Below are 20,868 nucleotides of genomic sequence, written 5' to 3'. Positions count from 1 at the left end.
AGTCCCAAAAACGCCCCCACATCACATCTCTTCCTCCCACTCCCTACCCCCAGCAGCCACCATGGCCACTTTCTCCACCCCAATGCCACATTCTTTATTTTTAAAGAAGTTCTAGATACAGAAAAATTCCATGGAAAGTAGAGGGGATTTCCATATACCCCACCCCCCTCCCGCATTTTCCCCTATTAATAACATCTCACTTAATGGGGTACGTCTGTGGCAATCGATGAGCACATACTGAAGCATTGCTGCTAACGTGGTCTATCGTTTACACTTTGCACCGTATAGCTGTTTTTTTTTTTAAGATTTATTTATTTATATCTCTCCCCGCCCCCTGCCCCATTGCTGCGTGTTCTTCTTTGTCCACTTGTGTTGTTGTCGGCGGCACTGGGAATCTGTCTCGTTTTGTTGTGTCCTCTTGCTGCGTCAGCTCTCCGTGTGTGTGGCGCCATTCCTGGGCAGGCTGCACTTTCTTTCACGCTGGGCGGCTCTCCTTACGGGGTGCACTCCTTGTGTGTGGGGCTCCCCTACACGGGGGACACCCCTGCGTGACAGGGCACTCCTTGCGCGCATCAGCACTGCACGTGGGCCAGCTCCACACGGGTCAAGGAGGCCCGGGGTTTGAACCGCGGACCTCCCATGTGGTAGACGGACGCCCTAACCACTGGGCCAAGTCTGCTTCCCGGTATAGGTTTTTTTCCCCCCACTCTAATCCATATTTTATTCCTCCATCCTGTGGCCCCTGGGATGGAGATGTCCACTCCACCTCTAATTCGAGAGGGGGCTTAGATCCCACATGGCTGATGATGGGATTCTCCTGCTTGCAGCTGTAAACCGTACAGTTTTATAGGTTTGGACAAAACGTATGATGGCCCGTAGCCAACATTGTGAGAGCATACAGAACAATTCCAGCGCCCTAAAAAGACCCTGCGTTTCACTTACTCCTCTCTCCCCCTCCCCTCAGAAACTCTGGTAGCTATCTTTATATCAGTGTCACATGTTCTTCCATCATAATAATTTTAATGTCTACTTTGGTATGTTTGTTTTTTTCAATTACTTATTAGAGCAGTTGTTGGCTGGCAGAGAAATCATGCAGGAAGTACAGCATCTCCGTATAAACCTACACACACAGTGTCCCCTATTATTAATATCTTGCATTAATATAGTAACTGCGTTACAACTGATGAGCCAATGTTATAATTACACTAACTATAACCTTTAGTTAACATTAGGGGTCAAGTCTTTGTGTTGTACAGTTCTATTCTGGTAACAAATACACAACCTAAATTAATCGTTTCATTTAGCCACTTTCAGTTCAGCGCACACACTCACCACCATCCAGTACCAACACTGGTCCATCACCTTAGACACAAGCTCTGTCCTAACAAAGCAGTAACTCCCCACCCCCACCCTGTACCCTGGAGTCTAACTGACTCTGAATTTGCATATTCTGATTGCTTCATATCAGTGAGATCATACACTATTTGTCTTTTTTTCTTTTTTAAAGATTTATTTTTATTTATTTCTCCCCTCGCTCCCCCCCCGCCCCGTTGTCTGCTCTCTGTGTCCATTCGCTGTGTGTTCTTCTGTGACCGCCTCTATCCTTATCAGCAGCACCGGGAATCTGTGTTTCTTTTTGTTGCATCATCTCGTTGTGTCAGCTCTCCGTGTGTGTGGCGCCATTCCTGGGCAGGCTGCACTTTCTTTCGCGCTGGGCGGCTCTCCTTATGGGACGCACTCCTTGCGCGTGGGGTTCCCCTACGCGGGGGACACCCCTGCGTGGCAGGGCACTCCTTGTGCGCATCAGCATTGCGCGTGGGCCAGCTCCACACGGGTCAAGGAGGCCCGGGGTTTGAACCTTGGACCTCCTGTGTGGTAGGCGGGCGCCCTATCCGCTGGGCCACATCTGCTTCCCTAGACCACGTTTTGTTATCCATTCTTGCTGACCGGTGGCTTCCACCTTTTGGTAACGGGATAATCCTGCTATGAACGACGGTGTGTGAATCTGCAAGTACTCTGAGCCCAAGACTTGTGGAGGAAAAGTCCAGCAGGATGCAGCAGGCCAAGGAACAGTACCCTACCAACGTCACCGTCACACGCTGTCGTTCACGGAGCCCTCCTGGGTGTCGGCGCCTAGTGGGGGCTTTCTCACCAGCACCCCTTCCTTATTGCAGAGGAGGAAACTGAGGCTCAGAGAGGTGACGGTGCTTGCCCAGGAAAGAGCCGCAGGAGCTCTTCGCGGCGTCTCGGCTCGGACTGTGCTGCCAAAATGCACTCGGCTGGGTCACTTGCTGGTCCCGGCCCAGCCCTCTCCTTCCCCGCGGGCTTCTAAATCACCCCACGTGTTTCCCAAGGCCTCGTGAACTGCCTTGCTCCCGGAGTCCCGAGAACACCCAGGCCTCCCCGCCTGGCCTAAGGATGCCTCCGTTGGCCAGGATTTTCGGAAGCCTGTGGCGAAGGGTTAGAAAGGGCCAGAAGAATTCAGCAGCCGCGTTCAGGGTTGAGAATCTGATCTTCCTTCCTCTGGGTCTGAAAGCACCTTGGAAATGGAGCGAGGTCTGCCCCCACCGGGCTCACAGCCTCGTCGGGGAGACCTGCCCACAAACAGGTGGCCCTGGAGCCCAAACGCGCCTCCTCGTCCACCCAGCCCGGGGAGTCAGGGAGAGCTCCCTGGAGGAAGCAGTCTTTAGGCTGAGAGCTGAAAGATAACTAAGTAAATCTGGGAAGCGGACGTGGCTCAAGGCATAGGGCTTCTGCCTACCATATGGGAGGACCCGGGTTCGATCCTTGGGGCCTCCTGATGACAAAGAAGAAGAGAAAGCGTGCCCGCGCAGTGAGCCAGTGCCCCCGTGGTGAGCCAGTGCCCCGCGCAAGTGGGTCACGCAGCAAGATGATGACGCATCAAAAGAGAGACAAGGGGAGAGTCAAGGTGAAGTGCAGCAGAGACCAGGAACTGAGGTGGCGCAATTGACAGGGAACCTCTCTCCCCATCAGAGGTCCCCAGGATCGAATCCCGGTGAATCCTAGAGGAGAAAGACGAGAAGAGAAGACAACACAGACAGTAAAACAAAACAAAGTAAAACAGCAGGTTTGGAGGAGGGGAAGGGGGAAAGTAAATAAATAAATAGATCTTAAAATAAAAGAGAGTAAATCGGGACAGGCTAGAAGTGGGAGAGAGAAGATGGTTGTTGCAGGTGCAGGGAACAGCCTGTGCAAAAAAGACCTAGGGGAAAGATGGAGGATGGAAGTTTCTGGGGGCAGGAAAAAGTCTTTAAATCCTCCTGATTAGCACAGGGAGGTGGTCTCTTTTTGGTACATTGGTTCACCTGCTCACTCCTTCAATTATCAGATATTTATTGAGTACCTGTCATGTGCTACACACAGTTGGAGGTACTGGGAAGGCAGCTATGGGCAGACAGATAGCAATCCCCTTCACCGTGGAGCTACATCCTAGCAGATAGAGAGGGGCAGGAAAATAATGATGTGTAGCTTATGTAAGGTGATGGGAAATAAAGCAGATTTAGGGGCAGGAGCTATGGGGTGCTACCTTTTGGTGACACGAGAGCAGAGGCATAAATGAGGTGAGGGAGTGAGCCATGCAGCTGTGCAGGGAGGAGTGATCCAGGCAGAGGCAGCAGGTGCAAAGGCCCTGGGGTGGCAACTCTGCAGTGTCCTTTAGAAACAGCAAGGAGGTGAGTGACCCTGGAATGGACCAGATGATAGGGAGAGGGTGGGAGACAATGTGAGACCAATATTCAGGAGTGACACACATAGGGGGACTGTGTAGATAGGGGTTTCGGTTTTGAGCAGAGGAGTGATGTGACACGACTTCTGTGTTAGCAGAAGCAGCCTGAGAATGTCCTTTCTGACTGTGACTTGAAATCCAAAAGTCAAGGGGAAAAAACACACACATGGGTAATTCCACAGTATAAAAATACGACCAAAGACCATCATAAAAAAGTAAAAAGAAAACTGGAGAAAAGAGTTAGCATTTCCATATCACAGATGCTCTGATAGCCCTAATATAGAAAGAGCGTCTAGGAATAAATAATAAAAATAGCAACAATCTAATAGAAAACATGGGGGAAAAGGTGTGATCTGAATGTCCACAGAATATGGAACACAGAGGGTTCTTTTTTTAAAAAAAGATTTATTTATCTATTCCCCTCTGTTGGCTGCTCTCTGTGTCCATTTGCTGTATGTTTTTCTGGGTCTGCTTGTCTTCTCATTAGGCAGCTTCGGGAACCTATAGTGGGACCTTCTGGAGTGGGAGAGAGGTGATCATTCTCTTCTGCCACCTCAGCTCCCCAGTCTGCTCTGTCTCTTATTATCTCTCCTTCGTGTGTCTTTCTGTTGAGTCATCTTGCTGCGCCAGCTCTCCGCGTGGGCCAGCACTCCTGCACGGGGCATCTCTCCACGTGGCTAGCTTACCCTCACCAGGAGGCCCTGGGCATCGAACCCTGGACCTCCTGTATGGTAGACGGGAGCCCGACTGCTTGAGCCACATCCGTTTCCCCAAAAGTTTCTTTAACATATGAAAATATGTTCAAAGTAAAGGAAATGCAAGTTGAAACCACACTGAGAGGCCAATGTTTACCCAGAAGATTGGCAAGAAAATCAGAAGACTGGTTAAGTTACTGCGCAGCGAAGCTGTGGGGAAGCAAGCGTTCTCCTGCAGCGACATTGGCTTACCCTGATGGTGATGAATTTGGTAATGTTCATAAAAGTTACAAAGTCACAGATTCTCTGGACAAGCAATCCCACTGCAGACAGACTTGCGCATGTGTGAAACAACATATCCACACAAGGTTATGCATTGTGGCCGTTTAAACAATAGCAAAAGATTGGAGGGAGTCCAAATATCCATTGGTAGGGGATTAGTTGCATAAGTTACACAAATGGAGTACATTTGCAGCGCTGCAAAAGAAGGAAGACATCTGTTTGAGCTGATATGGACAAACTTCTAAGAGACATGACTTGGGGAAAGAATCAAAGTTCACACCTATGTCATGCAGAATCTGCTGCTTTTTTGTGACAAAAGTTCAAGAAGGTACAGCCAGTTTTCTTTTTTCTTGTGCCATCGGAAAACCCGGGAAGATAACACAACTGATTTATAACAGGCAGGAGGCAGGGGCGTGGGAATTGGGCAATTGAAGGGCAAGGGAGGGTGGCAGAACTCTTTCTTAAATATCCTTTAATATTTTTTTTTTTGAGTGTTTGAACAATGCGAACGGTGTGCCTGTCCAAAAGATGTTTTTTGGGAGTCCTCTTGGCTGCTGGAGGGGCCGTGGAGCCGGGATGACATTGGTGCAACAACCCCGGTGAGAAATGATGGTGGCCCAGGAAAGAGGCTTAGAAGGTCTTGAGAAGTAGATGGTTCTGGATACATTTTGCAGGTCAGATGAACCGGATCTGTTTGATGAGCCAGGAGGAGTGTGTGAGAGAGAAACTCAGGAGAGAGGGTTTTGAGAGTTTTGACCTGAGCATCTCCAAGCAGAAACTTGTCTCTGCTGAGATGGGGAGAGGTGCTATAGAGCCAGGGGTTAGCACGTCTCCTACACCTTTCTTTCTTTTTTTAAAGATTTATTTGTATTTATTCCTCCCCTCTCTTCCCTTCCCCCCCCCCCCCACGCCCCTGTTGTCTGCTCTCTGTGTCCATTCGCTGTGTGTTCTTCTGTGTCCACTTGCATTCTTGTCAATGGCACCGGAATCTGTGTCTCTTGTTGTTGCGTCATCTTGTTGTGTCAGCTCTCCGTGTGTGCAGCACCATTCCTGGGCAGGCTGCGCTTTCTTTCGCGCTGGGTGGCTCTCCTTACAGGAGCACTCCTTGCGTGTGGGGCTCCCCTACGCAGGGGACACCCCTGCGTGGCAGGGCACTCCTTGTGCGCATCAGCACTGCACGTGGGCCAGCTCCACACGGGTCAAGAAGGCCCGGGGTTTGAACTGTGGACCTCCCATGTGGTAGGCGGTCGCCCTATCCATTGAGCCAAGTCCGCTTCCCCTCCAACACCTTTTTTTCTGAAGGTGCTGGGCATCGAATATGGGGGAACCTCATGTATGGGAAGCAGGCGCTCAACCACTGAGCTTCATCTGCTCCCCTCTCCAATACCTTTTGAATGTTGACCGATTTCCATGGTTTGGCAACAGCATCTGGCGAAATTGAAGAGCAGCTTTTTGTTTTTTCTTCCCCCACTGTGTTTGTTTTTATAGTTGCCATCTGGATTGATGATGGCTCCTCCTTCCAGGCAACAGAAAACTGACTCAGGATGATTTAAGCAGCAAAGGAATTTATCAGATGGGTCTCAGGGGCTCCTGGAATCACCAGCCTTGGAAAAGAGATTGGAACAGGCCGGGGTGCGGGGCTGCAGCTAAGGCCTCAGCTGAAGTCACACTCCTGAAACAACCTGGCAATGCGGTTCTCCTGTCCCTGTTTCCCCAACCCCCCGCTTGCTTCCTGACCCCCTCCTGCTTTGGGCGGCCAGCTCGCAATCTAAATCCTGTGCATCTGATCAGTGGAGTCTGGGTCACGTGCTCACCCTCTAGCTGCAAGGGAAGCTGGCACAGAGTCCACGAGTAGGGGCTTTGGAATGCTGGTACTCTCCATCTGCACCTAAGTAGCATGTATCGCTCTTGCTTATGGCAACAGATAGTGGCTTTCCCTTCTTAGCAAGGAAATAGAATTTTCTTTTGAAAAAATTGATGGAAGGGAGTTTAAAACAGCAACAACAGGAAATGGATGTGGCTTAAGCGATTGAGCTCCGCCTACCACATGGGAGGTCCCAGGTTCGGTTCCTGGTGCCTCATGGAGAAGATGAGCAAGACAGCAAGCTGACGTGATGGGCAGGTATGACGAGCTGATGCAACACGAGGCACAAGGAGGAAAACATAATGAGAGATATAACAAAGCAGGGAGCAGAGGTGGCTCAAGTGATTAGAAATATTTCCCAGGTTCAGTTCCTGGTGCCTCCTGAGAAACAACGACGACAACAAGGAAGAGGAATAGACACAGCAAGTACAAACCATAAGGGAGAAATAAATAGGCAAAATCTTTTAAAAAAAATTAAAAAGTAGTGAAATTCAGAACAGCAGAGGACTTTGGGGTGAAGCAGCAGCAAATTAGGACACACAAACACACAGGCTGATGTGGAATCAGAAAGTTCTAGCAGTGAATGCAGTCTTCATTTCCATCCTCTCCTGTATAAGACATATACCAGAGTCCTGGGTGAACATAGACAGCGTCCCTCGACCTGGATAACTGAGGAGTGCTGAACGCAGGGGACAATTGTAAAGAGGAGGGCAGGGGGAAGGAAGCATGGTGGGACAGCCTCACCATTTTTAGCCTAAAAGGCAATGGGAGAGAGTGGTTTTCAGAAACTGGACGTAGACATTTAGATGGAGACATACCACTAACCCTCAAACCCTGTGTGGAGGAAACTTGGGGTGTGGATTAATCAGCGCTCTCTCGAGAAATAGAATTGATAGGATAATATATTCTTTTTTAAAAAATTATTTTCTTTTTTTATTTCTCTCCCCTTCCTGCCCTCATTGTCTGCTCTCTGTGTCCATTCGCTGTGTGTTCTTCTGTGTCCGCTTGCATTCTCTGTGGCTCCGGAATCCGTGTCTCTTTTTTGTTGCGCTCACCTTGCTGTATCAGCTCTCCGTGTGTGCGGCACCACTCCTGGGTGGGCTGTCTTTTTTTGTGGGGGGCGGCTCTCCTCACGGGCACACTCCTTGCATCTGGGGGCTCCCCTACGTGGGGGACACCCTGTGTGGCACGGCACTCCTTGCGCGCATCAGCACTGCGCGTGGGCCAGCTCCACACGGGTCAGGAGGCCCGGGGTCTGAACCCTGGACCTCCGTGTGGTAGGCAGGCGCCCTATCCATTGAGCCACATCTGCTTCCTGGATAAATATATTCTAGGGATTGGCCACACAACTCTGGGATTGACAGGTCCCCTCAGGCTGGGAAACTGATGAAGGCGACATCCTATTCTCCACGAGAAGCTGGCTGGCTGACAGAAAAGGCGAAGTTCATTGTGACTGCTGGATCCTCAGGTCTTGTTTTAAGACCTCCCAAATGATAGGAGACTCCTCTCGTTGCTGGGGCAAACTCCTTTGTTGATCGTAGATGCAATCCGCTGTCAATGAAATCGACTGACTACAGATGTAACTCCATCTATGAGTTCATCTATGGAGGCCAGCGTTTCCTTGACCAAGCAACTGGACACCATAACCTAGCCAAGTTGACACATGAAATGAACTACCACAGGGGGTAAATAAATACCCTGGTCTTTCTCCTCCCACCCTCTGATCTCCTGCTGAGGCCTCCTATGGGCAGAACCCAAAACAAAGCCAGAGGGTGAGGAAGTTTGTTGATAGAACCCACAGGGTAAACCTCCTGGGGCAAGGCAAAAGCTTTCCAGTGCATGTGTGCCTTGTATATTCTTTTTTTTTTTTTTAATGAATTTGCAGAATGGATATAGCTCAGTGGTTGAGTGCCTGCCTCGCATGCCCAAGGTCCTGCGTTCAATCTCTGGCATCTCCAAAAACGAACAAATAAATAAAATGAATTACGTTTTTATTGAGCTACTATTTACGTCTCTTAAAGGTCAACACTTTTACCAGGTACTATTCAGTGTTTTTACTTTAGTGAAGGTTGTGCGACCATCACCACTACCTAATTCCATGTATTATTTTATTTTTTATTGGGAGGTACTGGGGATTGAACCCAGGACCTTGTACGTGCGAGGCAGGCACTCAACCGCTGAGCTACATCTTCTCCCCTTCGTATATTCTTTTACAGGTATTCAATAGGACTTTAAAAACCCAAGATGGGGGTGGGGTGGGGAAGGACTTGATTTGACCCAGGATACGAAGCAAATAATAGTCCCCGTGATATCTGCCCAGATCCCAAGATAATCTCCAGATTCCGAGATAATCCCGCCCTAGTTTCCCAGGCTGCCCTAACAAAGCCACAAATAGAGCGACTTAAAACCACAGTCTGCCTCCTCACCACATGGCTGGTTCTGTCCTGTCTCCCCGTCTCCTCTTTTTAGAAGGACATCAGCCCGATTGGATAATTGGAGTCCACCCTAATTCAGTGTGACCTCATCTTGCTTTAACTAACTCCATCTGCAAGGACCTTGTTTCCAAATAAGGTCCCATTCTGAGGTACTGGGAATTAGGGCTTCAAATAGCTTTTGGGGGGACACATTTACCCCATAACACCCCCAGACCCTTTTCCTAGAAGAGACTGCTAAGGCCCAGTAGAGGCGAGGATGGCCTGGGCTTGGGCATTGGACAGAGCTGGCTCGGTTCCTGGCCTGCCCCCTTTGCTCTCCCCGGCTTCCCATAGCCTCTTTTTTTTTTTTTTTTTTAAGATTTATTTATTTATTTCTCTCCCCTTCCCCCCCACCCCGGTTGTCTGTTCTCTGTATCTATTTGTTGCGTCTTCTTTGTCCGCTTCTGTTGTTGTCAGCGGCACGGGAATCTGTGTCTCTTTGTTGCGTCCTCTTGCTGTGCCAGCTCTCCGTGTGTGCGGTGCCATTCCTGAGCAGGCTGCACTTTCTTTCGCGCTGGGCGGCTCTCCTTACGGGGTGCATTCCTTGCGCTTGGGGCTCCCCTACGCGGGGGACACCCCTGCGTGGCACGGCACTCCTTGTGCGCATCAGCACTGCGCATGGGCCAGCTCCACACGGGTCAGGAGGTCCGGGGTTTGAACCCTGGACCTCCCATGTGGTAGACGGACGCCCTAACCACTGGGCCGAGTCCGCCGCCCCCCATAGCCTCTTCATTCTGTGCCGCATGATTGCATTATCTGAATTGGAGAGGCTTTATTTCGTCTGCAAATGTAAAGCTTCACCCGCGTCTGGCATTCAAACACTACAGAGGAGGGCCAGGAAACTTGGGACACTGACTTGGGGGTACAGGTGGAACCCCGTTGTTGCTGTTTTTTAAAGATTTATTTTATTTATTTCTCCCCACCGCTCGTTTTCACTTGCTGTGTCTGTGTCTTTCTTTTTTCTTTAGGGAGCCGAACCCGGGATCTCTGATGTAGGAGGATGGCACCTAATTGCTTGAGCCACCTCTGCTCCCTGCTTTGCTGTGTCCCTCATTATGTTTTTCTTCTTGTGTCTCTTGTTATGTCACCTTGCTGCTCCAGCTCGCCGTGCCTGCCCGTCCTGCCAGCTCGTTGTCTTCTTTGGGAGGCACTGGGAACCAAACCACGGACCTCCCATGTGGTAGGCAGGAGCCCAATTGCTTGAGCCACATCCACTTCCCCCCTGCTGCTTTTTGCTTTTTTATTTAAATGTAAGCGATTGAGCTTTATTAAATATTTAATAAAACTGATTGCTAGTGGTTGCAAATAAATATTATATATTTTGTGGGAAAAACATATATGCTCATTGCTGGTATGTGTGACTCAGTGACTCTGGAGGCCTCTTGGCCTGTCCCAGTTTGGGGGCGGGGCTGGTGTCTGGATCATTCCAGGATTCCCAGGCAAAATGAAGTCATAAAGCTGGAGGAATCAGAGCCTGTCTCACCCTTCAAGGTCCAACCTGCCCCCTCCTCCAGGAAGCCCTCCCCTGCTCTCTCCGGCACAGCTTTGGCTCCCCGCTCGGCTGCTCAGCCCAGGGTCCAGGGGTCCTTCTCTCTGTCCCAGCCCTGACCAGCCCTGACTGTCCCTGGGGGTCTGAGGCCTCTTTGGGGAGGGGGCAGTTCCAGCACCGCCCAGTCACAGAAGGGGCGGGGCTTGCCGAATGAACGGATGGACGGAGGAGTGAAGAAGAGCCTGCGGTCTCAGAGGCCCGCTGCTCAGGGCCGGGTTCGGCTCACCGCGGCCACACCCTGGCCCGGAGGCAGCGAAGGCCCAGGAGGAGCAGGCGCGGCCAGCGGAAGAGCAGGCGGTGCGCGGCTCCCACGTACAGGCTGCCGGAGCGGTCCGCGGCCTTGAGCGCCGTCAGGGGCGCGTAGCGGGCGTTGGTCTGTCTGCGCAGGGGTGGCCTCCCCGAGCCGATGACCCTGACGATGGCCTGTGGGGGCGGAGCCCTGAACTCTGGGGTCCCAGGTGCAGGGCGGCACCCTCTGCCCGCACACCCGCGCCGTGCAGGTGAGGGCGCGCCCCCGCTCACCTGAGCCACGTCCCGTGGGCTCTGCGCCACGGCTCGGAAGAGCTCCCTGGAGGCCGGGAGGTAGAGGTCGCGGAAGCAGCGCAGGGTCTCGGGGTCCGTGCCCGGGAACTCGGCCTCGGCCACCTGCTGCAGGAGCTTCCCCTCGAAGGCCGTGGCCACCGGGCCTGGCTCTACCAGGGAGACGCTGGGGACAGGGGGACCGGTAGGCGGTCCCCCGCCCGCTCGCCGCCCGCTGTGTCCATCTTGGTCCCTCTTTGCCCCTCGTTCCCCTTCGTTCCGTCCTAATTCCATCACTGTGCCCTCCCTTTCCTCACTCTCCCCACTGCCTCCGTTTCCCCCCTCTGCCTCCTTCGCGGCCTTCGCCCCCCAATCGCTGTCCCCCAGCTCCCCGTCCCTCTTCGAGTCCCCACCTCACCAGATGTTGAACTGCCGCAGCTGGATCGCGAGACTCTCGAAGAATCCCTCCAGGGCGAACTTGGAGGCTGCGTAGACGTCGTTAAACACCACACCTGGGAGGATGGGTGGAAGAGGGCTTTCGGGGGTCTGGGGGCACCGCCGTCTCTGGGAAACGGCACAAAGAGGATTTGGGGATCCGAATGGGCGGATATCTGAGGCCAACGGGATCGGGCAGTGGGATCAGGATGAGGTTGTCCCAGGCGCCACCTCTCCCCACCTGCCCTCGGCACAGGCCGTCCCCCTCCTTCCCTCCATCTCCCACACCACTCGGGCAGGAGGTCCCCAGGCCCCCCAGGGTTCTTGCTGGACCGTGAATGTGGCCCCCGAGGTCGAGAGGTGCAGCTGGAAGAGGGCCCGAAAGGGTGGAACTGAGTCGCGCAAGTTTTACACGTCAGGTTGACAAATGGGGAGGAATCCGTAGGAGATGACTGAAGAGGAGGCAGATTCCAGAAAATTTCCAGGAGGAAGGGTGGGAGTCCAGAGGGTCTCAGGGATGGGACGTTTGGAGACACGGATGGCAAGTAGGTGGCCCCCACGGTAGGACATGGTCAACGCCGCTCGTTGATTACTGCTTTCTCTTCTGCTGAGCCTCAGAGTCCTGCTTGATCCAGCCACCTCTGGGGCCTGGTGGGGGGCGTTTGGCCAGAAGGAGAGCCAGTTCTGATGGTTCTTTGAGGTTCTACGGGGTGGGTTAGATTTCTGGGGGCGTCCAGAAGTGAGACTGATTCCGGGATGCGATGGCACAAAGGTGGCATCCGTACCACCACCGGCTACTCCTGCACCATGGCAGACATAGTTAATCTATCCCAGAACGCTTTTACGCTTCGGAATCCTTCCCAAGGCAGCTTTCCAGGCTTATTTGGAATATGAGCTAAAACCTAGTTGCCATCCTTCCAGACTGGGGAGGGTAGACATTGAGGGGGGGGGTGTAGATATTTCCAGGGGTGGATCCCAGGACTCACCCTGCAGCCCCATGACGCTGCTGACCACTACGATGTGGCCCCGTCGCCTCCTCTTCATGCCGGGAAGCACGGCTTTGACCAGGCGGACAGCCCCAAAAAAGTTGGAGTCAAAGACATTCTGCATGGCGGCTATGCTAAGCCCCTCGAGAGGGCCCACCAGGCCCACTCCAGCATTATTCACTAGAGAAGGGGGCTGAGGGTCACTCGAAGTCCTCCCAACCGTCCCCGTGTCACGACTCAGGGACGCTCCCTGGGGCAGCCCATTCCTCCCACTCAGAGTCCAGGGCCATTCCAGGATATCTTGGGAGGCAAATGAGGAGCCTTGATCATCTTTAAATACACTCACATTTGTTCTAGGCGACCCCGAGCCCTGGGGGAGAAGGGAAGGGCCTTTGAGAGCAGCCTTCCTTGAATGCATGAGCAATTCAGCTCTGACCCCAAAATGCATCAGACTAGCCGCCCCCTCCTTAAGAGGCATTTAGGGGCTCTGAGTTGTTTCTTCAGCATCCTCTCTTCCCCCAGATGACTCATCCGAGTAATTTTTCCCAACCACATATGGTTCTTTCCATATGAGAGGTGTCCTACTCAATGAAAACCATCCCATCCCCAAGTCTCAAAGGAAAATGAGTATCCCGGGATCTTGGCCGACTGGTCTACCCCTTCTGTCCCAGGCAAGAGTGCAAAGCCTGGGTGCTGATGAAGCAAGAGGGCTGGTGGGCAGACACTGGAGAGACTTTGTGGTGAGGGCCTGTACTCACTCAGGGAGGGAGTGAGTAGCCCTGGGGGCTTGTCGGTCTCACCCAGCACGTCCACTTCCCCTCCCTGGATGCAGCTGAGACACCGGGCCACTGACTCATCGCTGCACACGTCTAGCTGGGCCACGGTGACGGTCTTTCCCAGAGCCTCCCCGGCGGCTGTCTCCAATGCCTCCTTCTTTCCCAGGTCTCTCATGGTGGCCACCACTGAGGGCAGAAGGCAGAGCTGGAACAGGCACCGGGCTCCCTTCCCTTGCATGTGGACTTGCACATTTCTGGGATCTTGCACGTGTTGTCCCAGGAGGATGGGGACCCACAAGTCTACACATTTGTATTCATCGCACATGCACAAATGCACCCTCGTGTACACACAACCACAAGCCCCCACATCCATGCATTTGCCCATCCAGTCAAAAAGTATTTATTGAACATCTACTACACACCCTGCCCTTGTCTAGAGGCTGAGAATGTTGCATGAAATAAAACAGATGAAGCCTCTGCCTTCGTGGAATCCCTAGCATGGTAAGACAATAAAATACATAAATATAGAACATATTGCCATGAGAAGAAATATGCGTATGCATGTATAGCCAACACATGTGCTTATATGCACATGGAGGTATGAATACCCACATTTACATCATCAACATAAGTTCCCATTTATTGAATACCTAGAATGTGCTATGCACTGTGCTAAGCATTCTTTTTTAAAAATATTTTTTAAAATTTATTTTTATGGATCTCTCCCCCACCCCGTTTCCCCCCATTGTCTGCTCTCTGTGTCCACTCGCTGTGTGTTCTTCTGTGTCTGCTTGTCTTCTCATTAGGTGGCTCCAGGAACCGATCCTGGGACCTTCTGGGGTGGGAGAGAGGCGATCACTCTCTTGTGCCACCTCATCTCCGTGTCCTGCTACGTCTTCTTATTGTCTCTCCTCTGTGTCTCTTGTTGCGTCATCTTGCTGTGCCAGCTCTCCACGTCGGCCGGCACTCCTGCGTGAGGTGACTTTCCCATGTGGGGCAGCACTTCTGTGGGGGGCCACATTCCCACATGGGCCTGCACTCCACGTGGGCCAGCTTGCCACGTGGCCAGCTCGCCCTCACCAGGAGGCCCCAGATATTGAACCCTGGACCTCCTCTCTGGTAGACGGGAGCCCGACTGCTTGAGCCACATCCATTTCCCTGCGCTAAGCATTTTCATAAGCACTCTCTCACTGAATCCTCACAAAAAACTATCAGTGAGGTCACTGGCTTAGTTCCCAAAGACGGCCACAATGGTAGCTCCTATCCCACATCCTCTTCTAGAACCTTTTAGGCCCTCCCCCAGGAAGACATGGAGTCTAATTTCCCTCCCTTTGGGGCTTGGAATTAGCCAAAAACCCATGGAAATGATCAAGAGGGGCTGCGGTTCTGCTTTGCTCACTGGAATGCTTGCTTTTGAAACCTTCAGCCACCCTGTGGCCGCCGGCTGGCCCAAGGTTGCCATATTGTGAGGAACCCCAAGCTAGCTCAGAGGGACCACAGGGAGGGGCCCTGAGCTTCCAAGAAGGGGGAGAGATGCCTGCCAAGGCCCAAGTTTTCCATCGCCCTCTGTTCTAGCTGCTGCCACTGACCCTGAGCCAGAACCGCCCAGCTGAGCCCTTCCCGAATTCACGATCCACAGAGATGAATGAATGATTGTACTTGTTCCAAGCAGTATGTTTTGGGGTGATGTGTTGAGTAACCAGCCCAGGTAGGTAAAGCTCGTAACCCCATTACACACACGAGGAAACTGAGCCTCAGGGAGGTGACGTTCCTTGCCTATCTCCCTGCTTAAAAGCGTTTGTACCTGAGATGTGAATCTGGTTTTGTCAGAGTGCTAAGCCCACACTCTTTTTTTTTTCTTTCCTTTTTCTGTCTTTATTTTTTTAATGTTACATTAAAATATGAGGTCCCCATATACCCCCCACCCCCCTCACCCCACAGTTCCCCCCATAACAACCTCCTCTGTCATCATGACACATTCACTGCACTTGGTGAATACATCTCTGAGCACTGCTGCACCTGTCAATGGTCCACACCATAGCCCTCACTCTCCCACGTTCCATCCAGTGGGCCATGGCAGGACATACAATGTCCAGTAACTGTCCCTGCAGCACCACCCAGGACAACTCCAAGTCCTGAAAATGCCCCCACATCACATCTCTTCCTCCCACTCCCTACCCCCAGCAGCCACCATGGCCACTTTCTCCACACCAATGCCACATTTTCTTCGATTACTAATCACAATAGTTCATGAATAGAATATCAGTAAGTCCACTCTAATCCTCCATCCTGTGGACATTGGATTGGTTGTGTCCATTCCACATCTATATCAAGACGGGGCTTAGATTCCACATGGATGCTGGATGCAATCCTCCTGCTTTCAGTTGTGGGCACTCTTGACTCCCTGGTGCGGTGGTTGACATTCACCTCCATGTTAGCTAAGTGGAGTAAGTCCAACAAACTAGAGTGTAGGAGTTGCAAGTCAGTTGAGGCTCAGGGCCTATAAGCCCACACTCGTAAGCACAGTCTCACCATATGCACTATGTGTACACACACACTTGCCTGTGTTTGCATAGCTGCACCCACAATCACACAAACACACTCCTGGGGGCAGTTGCATAATGTCTGCAGGCCCATGTGAGTCACAGGTCCTGCAGAAGTGGATGGGGCCCCATGCATGTGCAGGCAGTGTCGTGTAGTGGTGATAAGCACGGAACTAGGGGCTGGGTTGCCTGGATTCAAATCCCAGGTCTGCCCCTTTCCAGCTAGGTGACCTGGGGCAAGCGCCTCTGGCAGTCTGTGCCTCAGTTTCCTGCTTACTTAAATGGGGCCAGCAACTGTGCCTGCCTCCTGGGGGTGAAATGAGCATGACATGACTTAGGAGAGGCCGGCAAGCTGTAAATGCGCCAAAACCGTATCTTTTAGCGGTTTTATGCATCCTCTGCCCACCCACAGGGCCACACACAGGCACTCAGCTCTCATGTAAAGCTGTGTGTATCTCTAGGACAGAGGGCGGAAGGCTGGCCAAGTGGGGTGACAGTCCAGCAGCCTCCTCTTAAGTAATAACCCTTTGCCCAATTCCAGCCTGCTGTGGGTCAGAGGTTCTCGTTGCTGTGTGTGTGTGTGTGTGTGTGTGTGTGTGTGCAAGTTACAGCAATTTTCTCCAGAGCTGCAGGAAGGCAAGGCTTGAGGTCTATGGTAGCCCTTGAACTCCCAAGGTCAGGGCCGCTTAAGAGGCTTATCTTGCAGCTCCCATCTGGGAAGGGCTGAAGGAAGGAGGATCAGGCAGGTGATTATCCCATCCTGGGGAATTGTCACATAAAACCTTCTCAGCCTTCCTAAAAATACCACCCACCCACCTCCTCCCAATCTCCGCCCCCCCTGCTTTCTTTGCTTCTTTTCACTATCATTCTTAAAAAAATCTGTTTTTGTCTGTACTCCCCCACCCCCACTGCACCACTACCCAGCAAATCGATTGCCTATTTTGTGCCCTGCTGTGTCTCCAGCACCTAAAAGAGTGCCCAGTCCTCAGCAGGTGCTCAAGAAATGTTGGTCGGGGGAAGCAGACTTGGCTCAATAGATAGGGCGTCCGCCTACCCCATGGGAGGTCCCCGGTTCAAACCCCGGGCCTCCTGACCCGTGTGGAGCTGGCCCATGCACAGTGCTGATGCGCGCAAGGAGTGCCGTGCCACGCAGGGGTGTCCCCCGCGTAGGGGAGCCCCATGCGCAAGGAGTGCGCCCCGTAAGGAGAGCCACCCCGCGCAGAAAAAACGTAGCCCACCCAGGAGTGGCACCACACACATGGGGAGCTGACGCAGCAAGAGGACGCAACAAAAAGAGACACAGATTCCCAGTGCTGTTGACAAGAATGCAAGTGGACACAGAAGAACACGCAGCGATGGACACCGAGAGCAGACAACGGGGGGGAGGAAGGGGAGAGAAATAAATAAAATAAATCTTTAAAAAAAGAAAGGTTGGTTGGATGAAAGGCTAATTCCCTGGAGGAGGTGGAAGGTGGAAGGGTCCTTCCCAATCCCCGGCGTTCAGCTGGAAGGGCTGGGCCGGTGGAGACAGGGCCGGGGGTTGGAGGGTCTTTGGAAGACAGGTCCCCCTTGCCCCGCCCGGGTTCCTTACCCCGGTAGCGCTGCCGTGGGTCGTGGGCCAGCTGCACTGCCAGCTCCAGGCCGATGCCCGAGGAGCAGCCGGAGATGAGCACCGTCCGGGGAGTGTCGGCCATGTTGGTCCCTTCCCGGGACGACGTCAGCCCTCTGCTGGGGAGCACGGGGGGGCCCCCCGCCCTCCTCCCTTAGCGCACCTGACCCCCTGCAGGGAGAAGGGCCCCCGTGAGACTCCAGAGCTGGCCTGATCCTGACAGGCAGCGCCACACCCCGTTTCCTTCATCCGTCCATCCAATACCACATTATTTTTTTAAGATTTATTTTTATTTATTTCTCTTCCCCCCACCCCAGTTGTCTGCTCTCTGTGTCCATTCGCTGCGTGTTCTTCTGGGTCCACTTGTGTCAGCGGCACCCGGAATCTGTGTCTCGTTTCAAATACCACATTTCTTCTCCCCATCTGCGATCCTTATCCCTGGGAGGTTTTATTTTAATTTAAAAAAAATTTTTAAATAACATGGTACATTAAAAAATCCCTCCCCCCCAAAAGTAATGGATGATTTTTGTAAAGCATTTATATAATATAAAAAAGAGGAAATAATAAGCACTCCCAGTCTCTATCAGCTCACATAAGGGCACTTTATATTATGATAAATTATTCCAGACTGGGGAGATTGTCAGAGTGTGTGTGTGTGTGTGTGTGGAGGAGGGGTTCTTTGACTACTTGGGGCAATGGGGGGTGGTGCAGAGAGGGAGTGACAGAGAGATTGGTCCCAGATGGCTCCTTCCAAAGAGGGTTAGACTACAGAAGGAACTTCCCAGCAGGGCAGGGCAGGGTGGAGACGCTGTGTGAAAGTCTTTTGGTTGGAGAAGTGCTGGCCGCAGAACTCCCAGGCTGGGGAGGAGGAGTTGCTTGGGGGGGGGGGAGATTCCCTCTCCTTCCCCCTCTAGGGAACCCCCAGCTCCTTCTCAGCACAGATGGGGCCCCGCCCCCTGCTCTCCGGGGACACACAGGCTCTTTGTCTGAGGCGCTCCGGCGGCCAGGAGGAGGCACCGCCTGATTCTCCTCTTCCCCAGGACACAGGACGGCGCCGCAGGGGCTAGTCCAGGGTTCGGGATCCGCCTGTTCTGTTCCACCCTCCGGCCCTGCACGTCTGAGCCTGTGCAACTGTGCAGACAACTCTACTGAACCCCCCTATGGGGCCTCTTCACTTTGGGGGAGTGGCTCTACCCCCCCTCACCCCAGAATGGCCAGGATCCGTTCCCCCCCTCCAGCCAGTGGCCTGCTTTGGGATAGGGCCAGATCCTCCTGTGGGATGGGACACGTATGGGGATTTGGGGTTCGGGGCAGGGGTGCCCATTTGGGGATGAGTGTGAGGAGCCGAGGATGAGGGGTGGTGTTGGGGCGCTTTCCTTGAGAGTTTGGAGCGGGGTACGAGCGAGTGGGAGCTGAGTTCTGGAATCTGTGGCGAAGGTTTGGGGATGGGGCCAGGACGCCCCGTTCTGAGGGGAGGTAAGGGCTCGAGGGATGCCTGAGAACCCCGTTTTTGGATCTGGGATCTGGGTTGAAGTGGAATGGAGCCCCCTTAAGTGGGGAAGGGCTTGGGGTGAAGCGGATGCCTTGCATTCTGAGGCCAAAGCAGGTGGGCGAGAACTTGGGGTGCGTCTGGGACCCCGTTTGGATTTCTGGGTGAGACTGAAAGGATTCGGGGCAGAGTCGGGCCCCTTCATTCCAAGGCCTGGATGGAACCTGAATAAGTCTCCTTTGAGGAGGCCTGTTGGGAGGAAAAGTTTGGGGGTAGGACCGCGCCCCAAATTCTAGGGCTGGGTGGCAGGGACCCTCCCCCTCCAGTGTGGGGCGGGGCAAGGGCGGCCCAGCCCCCGGCCCGGGACTCCGCCTCCGGCTGGCCAATCAGCGCTCAGGACAAACTTTTCCCCCACTCCCCCCACCAGCTGTCAGCCGGCTCTCCCCCCTCCCGCAGCGGGCCCCGCCCGGCCGCGGCGCTGGAGCGTAGGGCGAGGCCGGGGCGGGGTCTCGGGCAGTCTCCCGCGGCTGTCGAGGGGAGCCGGCCGCCGCGAGCGACTGCACGGGGCCCGTGGAGCTCCCCCGCGCCCAGCAGCTGCCCCGGCGGGTCGCCCGCGGGGCGCGCGGTGCCCTCCGGCATGGGGGGCCGCCCGGGCCCGCGCCCGCCGCCGCCCGCCGGCCTCTGCCTGTTGCTAGCGGCGCTGCAGCTTCTGCCCGGGACGCAGGCGGGTGAGCCGGGGAGGGAGGAGATTGCGCCGGGACGGCCGGAGCCAGCGCGGCCCGGGAGGACGGGGGTGGAGTCGGGAAAGGGGGCGTGCGCGCGGCTGCGGGCGCAGGAGGGTGGCCGCGGCGCGAGGTGCGCCCGCGAGTGGCGCGCGCCGGCGGGCGTTTGGGGACGGGGAGACGTGTGGCCGCGTCTTAGTCGGCAGGTGCAGGGGGGCACGGATGCCGTGGACAGGTATGCGAGTGTGTGTGCGTGGCGACGTGTGCGTGCCATGCGTGCGTGGCCATTTGGAGGGAGCCTGTGCGCCTGGATGGCGAGTTGGTGATCGTATGAAGAACGGTGCCGGGGTGATCCCTGCGAGGGTGAGTGAGTTCTGGGGGTGCAGGCGTGCTCGTTTGGGTGCGGCTGACTTTTGAGAACACCCCCGTGTGCGTTGCGGGTGTGACCGCGTCGTTCCGCGGTGGGGATTCGGGGGCCGCTCCACTAATTGCGGGGTGATGATGAGGGAGAGTGGGGGCGACGGTGGCAGCGGGCAGAGTGCTCTTGGCGCCCCCCCGGGTGGCTGCAGCGCCCTGCGTCCTCTCCTGCGCCTGCCCCCAATTAACTCACACGCACCCCTTCCCCCTTCGGCCCCCCCCTCGGGCTCCCCAGAGTCAGGATCAGCACCACGGACAGGGCCCCGGGAGGGCGAGGGGCGAGGCGGGGCGGGGCCCGGGGCGGAGCGCGGGCGGGGGCGGTCTTGGAAGCGGCTACCACCCCCCCCTCCGCCGCCGCTGCGCCAGGGCCCGGGTGTTTTTTTTTTCCCGAGGAACTTCTCAGGGCCCCTCTAGGGGTCCCGGGGGCCGCGGGACGCGTGAGTCAGCGCTGACGCACGCCCAGCTGCGCGCAGCTGGCTGCGCGCCGCGCCCCGCCCCGCAAGGGTCGGGGTGCGGGGCGGGGGCGTCGCGGGGAGGCCTTCCGCAAGGTGGACTCAGTACCCCCGACGCGCCCGAGCGCACGCGTCGGCCGCTCCCTTTCCCTGGAGCCCGGGGAGGCTTCGTGCCCGCGTGCAAAACCCTGGCCCGGCCTCGGCGCCGTTCCGACGCTCGCACAGCCACGTGGTGGCGCGCACTCCGGCGTCGTTGGGTCCCCGCCGGCCCACCGGTGCCCGCGCCCACGCGGCCCCGGCACGCGGGCTCA

The 20,868-nt window shown here is 54.6% G+C and overlaps 2 protein-coding genes across 2 annotated transcripts in view; one reads left to right on the top strand and one right to left on the bottom strand.

The window, feature by feature from the left end:
• Nucleotides 1–10,831: 10,831 nt before the first annotated feature.
• On the bottom strand, nucleotides 10,832–17,562 carry RDH8 (retinol dehydrogenase 8). The gene is made up of 6 exons (XM_004463072.4): nucleotides 17,460–17,562; nucleotides 13,350–13,511; nucleotides 12,550–12,729; nucleotides 11,547–11,640; nucleotides 11,132–11,315; nucleotides 10,832–11,032 (listed from the first exon to the last, which is right to left on the bottom strand). The coding sequence occupies exons 1-6, from the start codon at nucleotides 17,560–17,562 to the stop codon at nucleotides 10,832–10,834; spliced, it is 924 nt and encodes a 307-aa protein (XP_004463129.1).
• A 1,973-nt stretch (nucleotides 17,563–19,535) lies between these two features.
• COL5A3 (collagen type V alpha 3 chain) overlaps nucleotides 19,536–20,868 on the top strand; it is a 50,524-nt gene continuing 49,191 nt past the window's right edge. Inside the window, 1 exon segment of the mRNA XM_058290551.2 lies at nucleotides 19,536–19,694. Coding sequence (XP_058146534.1) covers nucleotides 19,604–19,694 — 91 coding nt within the window. The 5' untranslated portion in view covers nucleotides 19,536–19,603.

The sequence above is a fragment of the Dasypus novemcinctus genome, chromosome 30, assembly GCF_030445035.2.
Source record: "Dasypus novemcinctus isolate mDasNov1 chromosome 30, mDasNov1.1.hap2, whole genome shotgun sequence".
Classification (NCBI taxonomy): Eukaryota; Metazoa; Chordata; class Mammalia; order Cingulata; family Dasypodidae; genus Dasypus; species Dasypus novemcinctus.
This window is presented reverse-complemented; position numbering and strand designations above follow the sequence as displayed.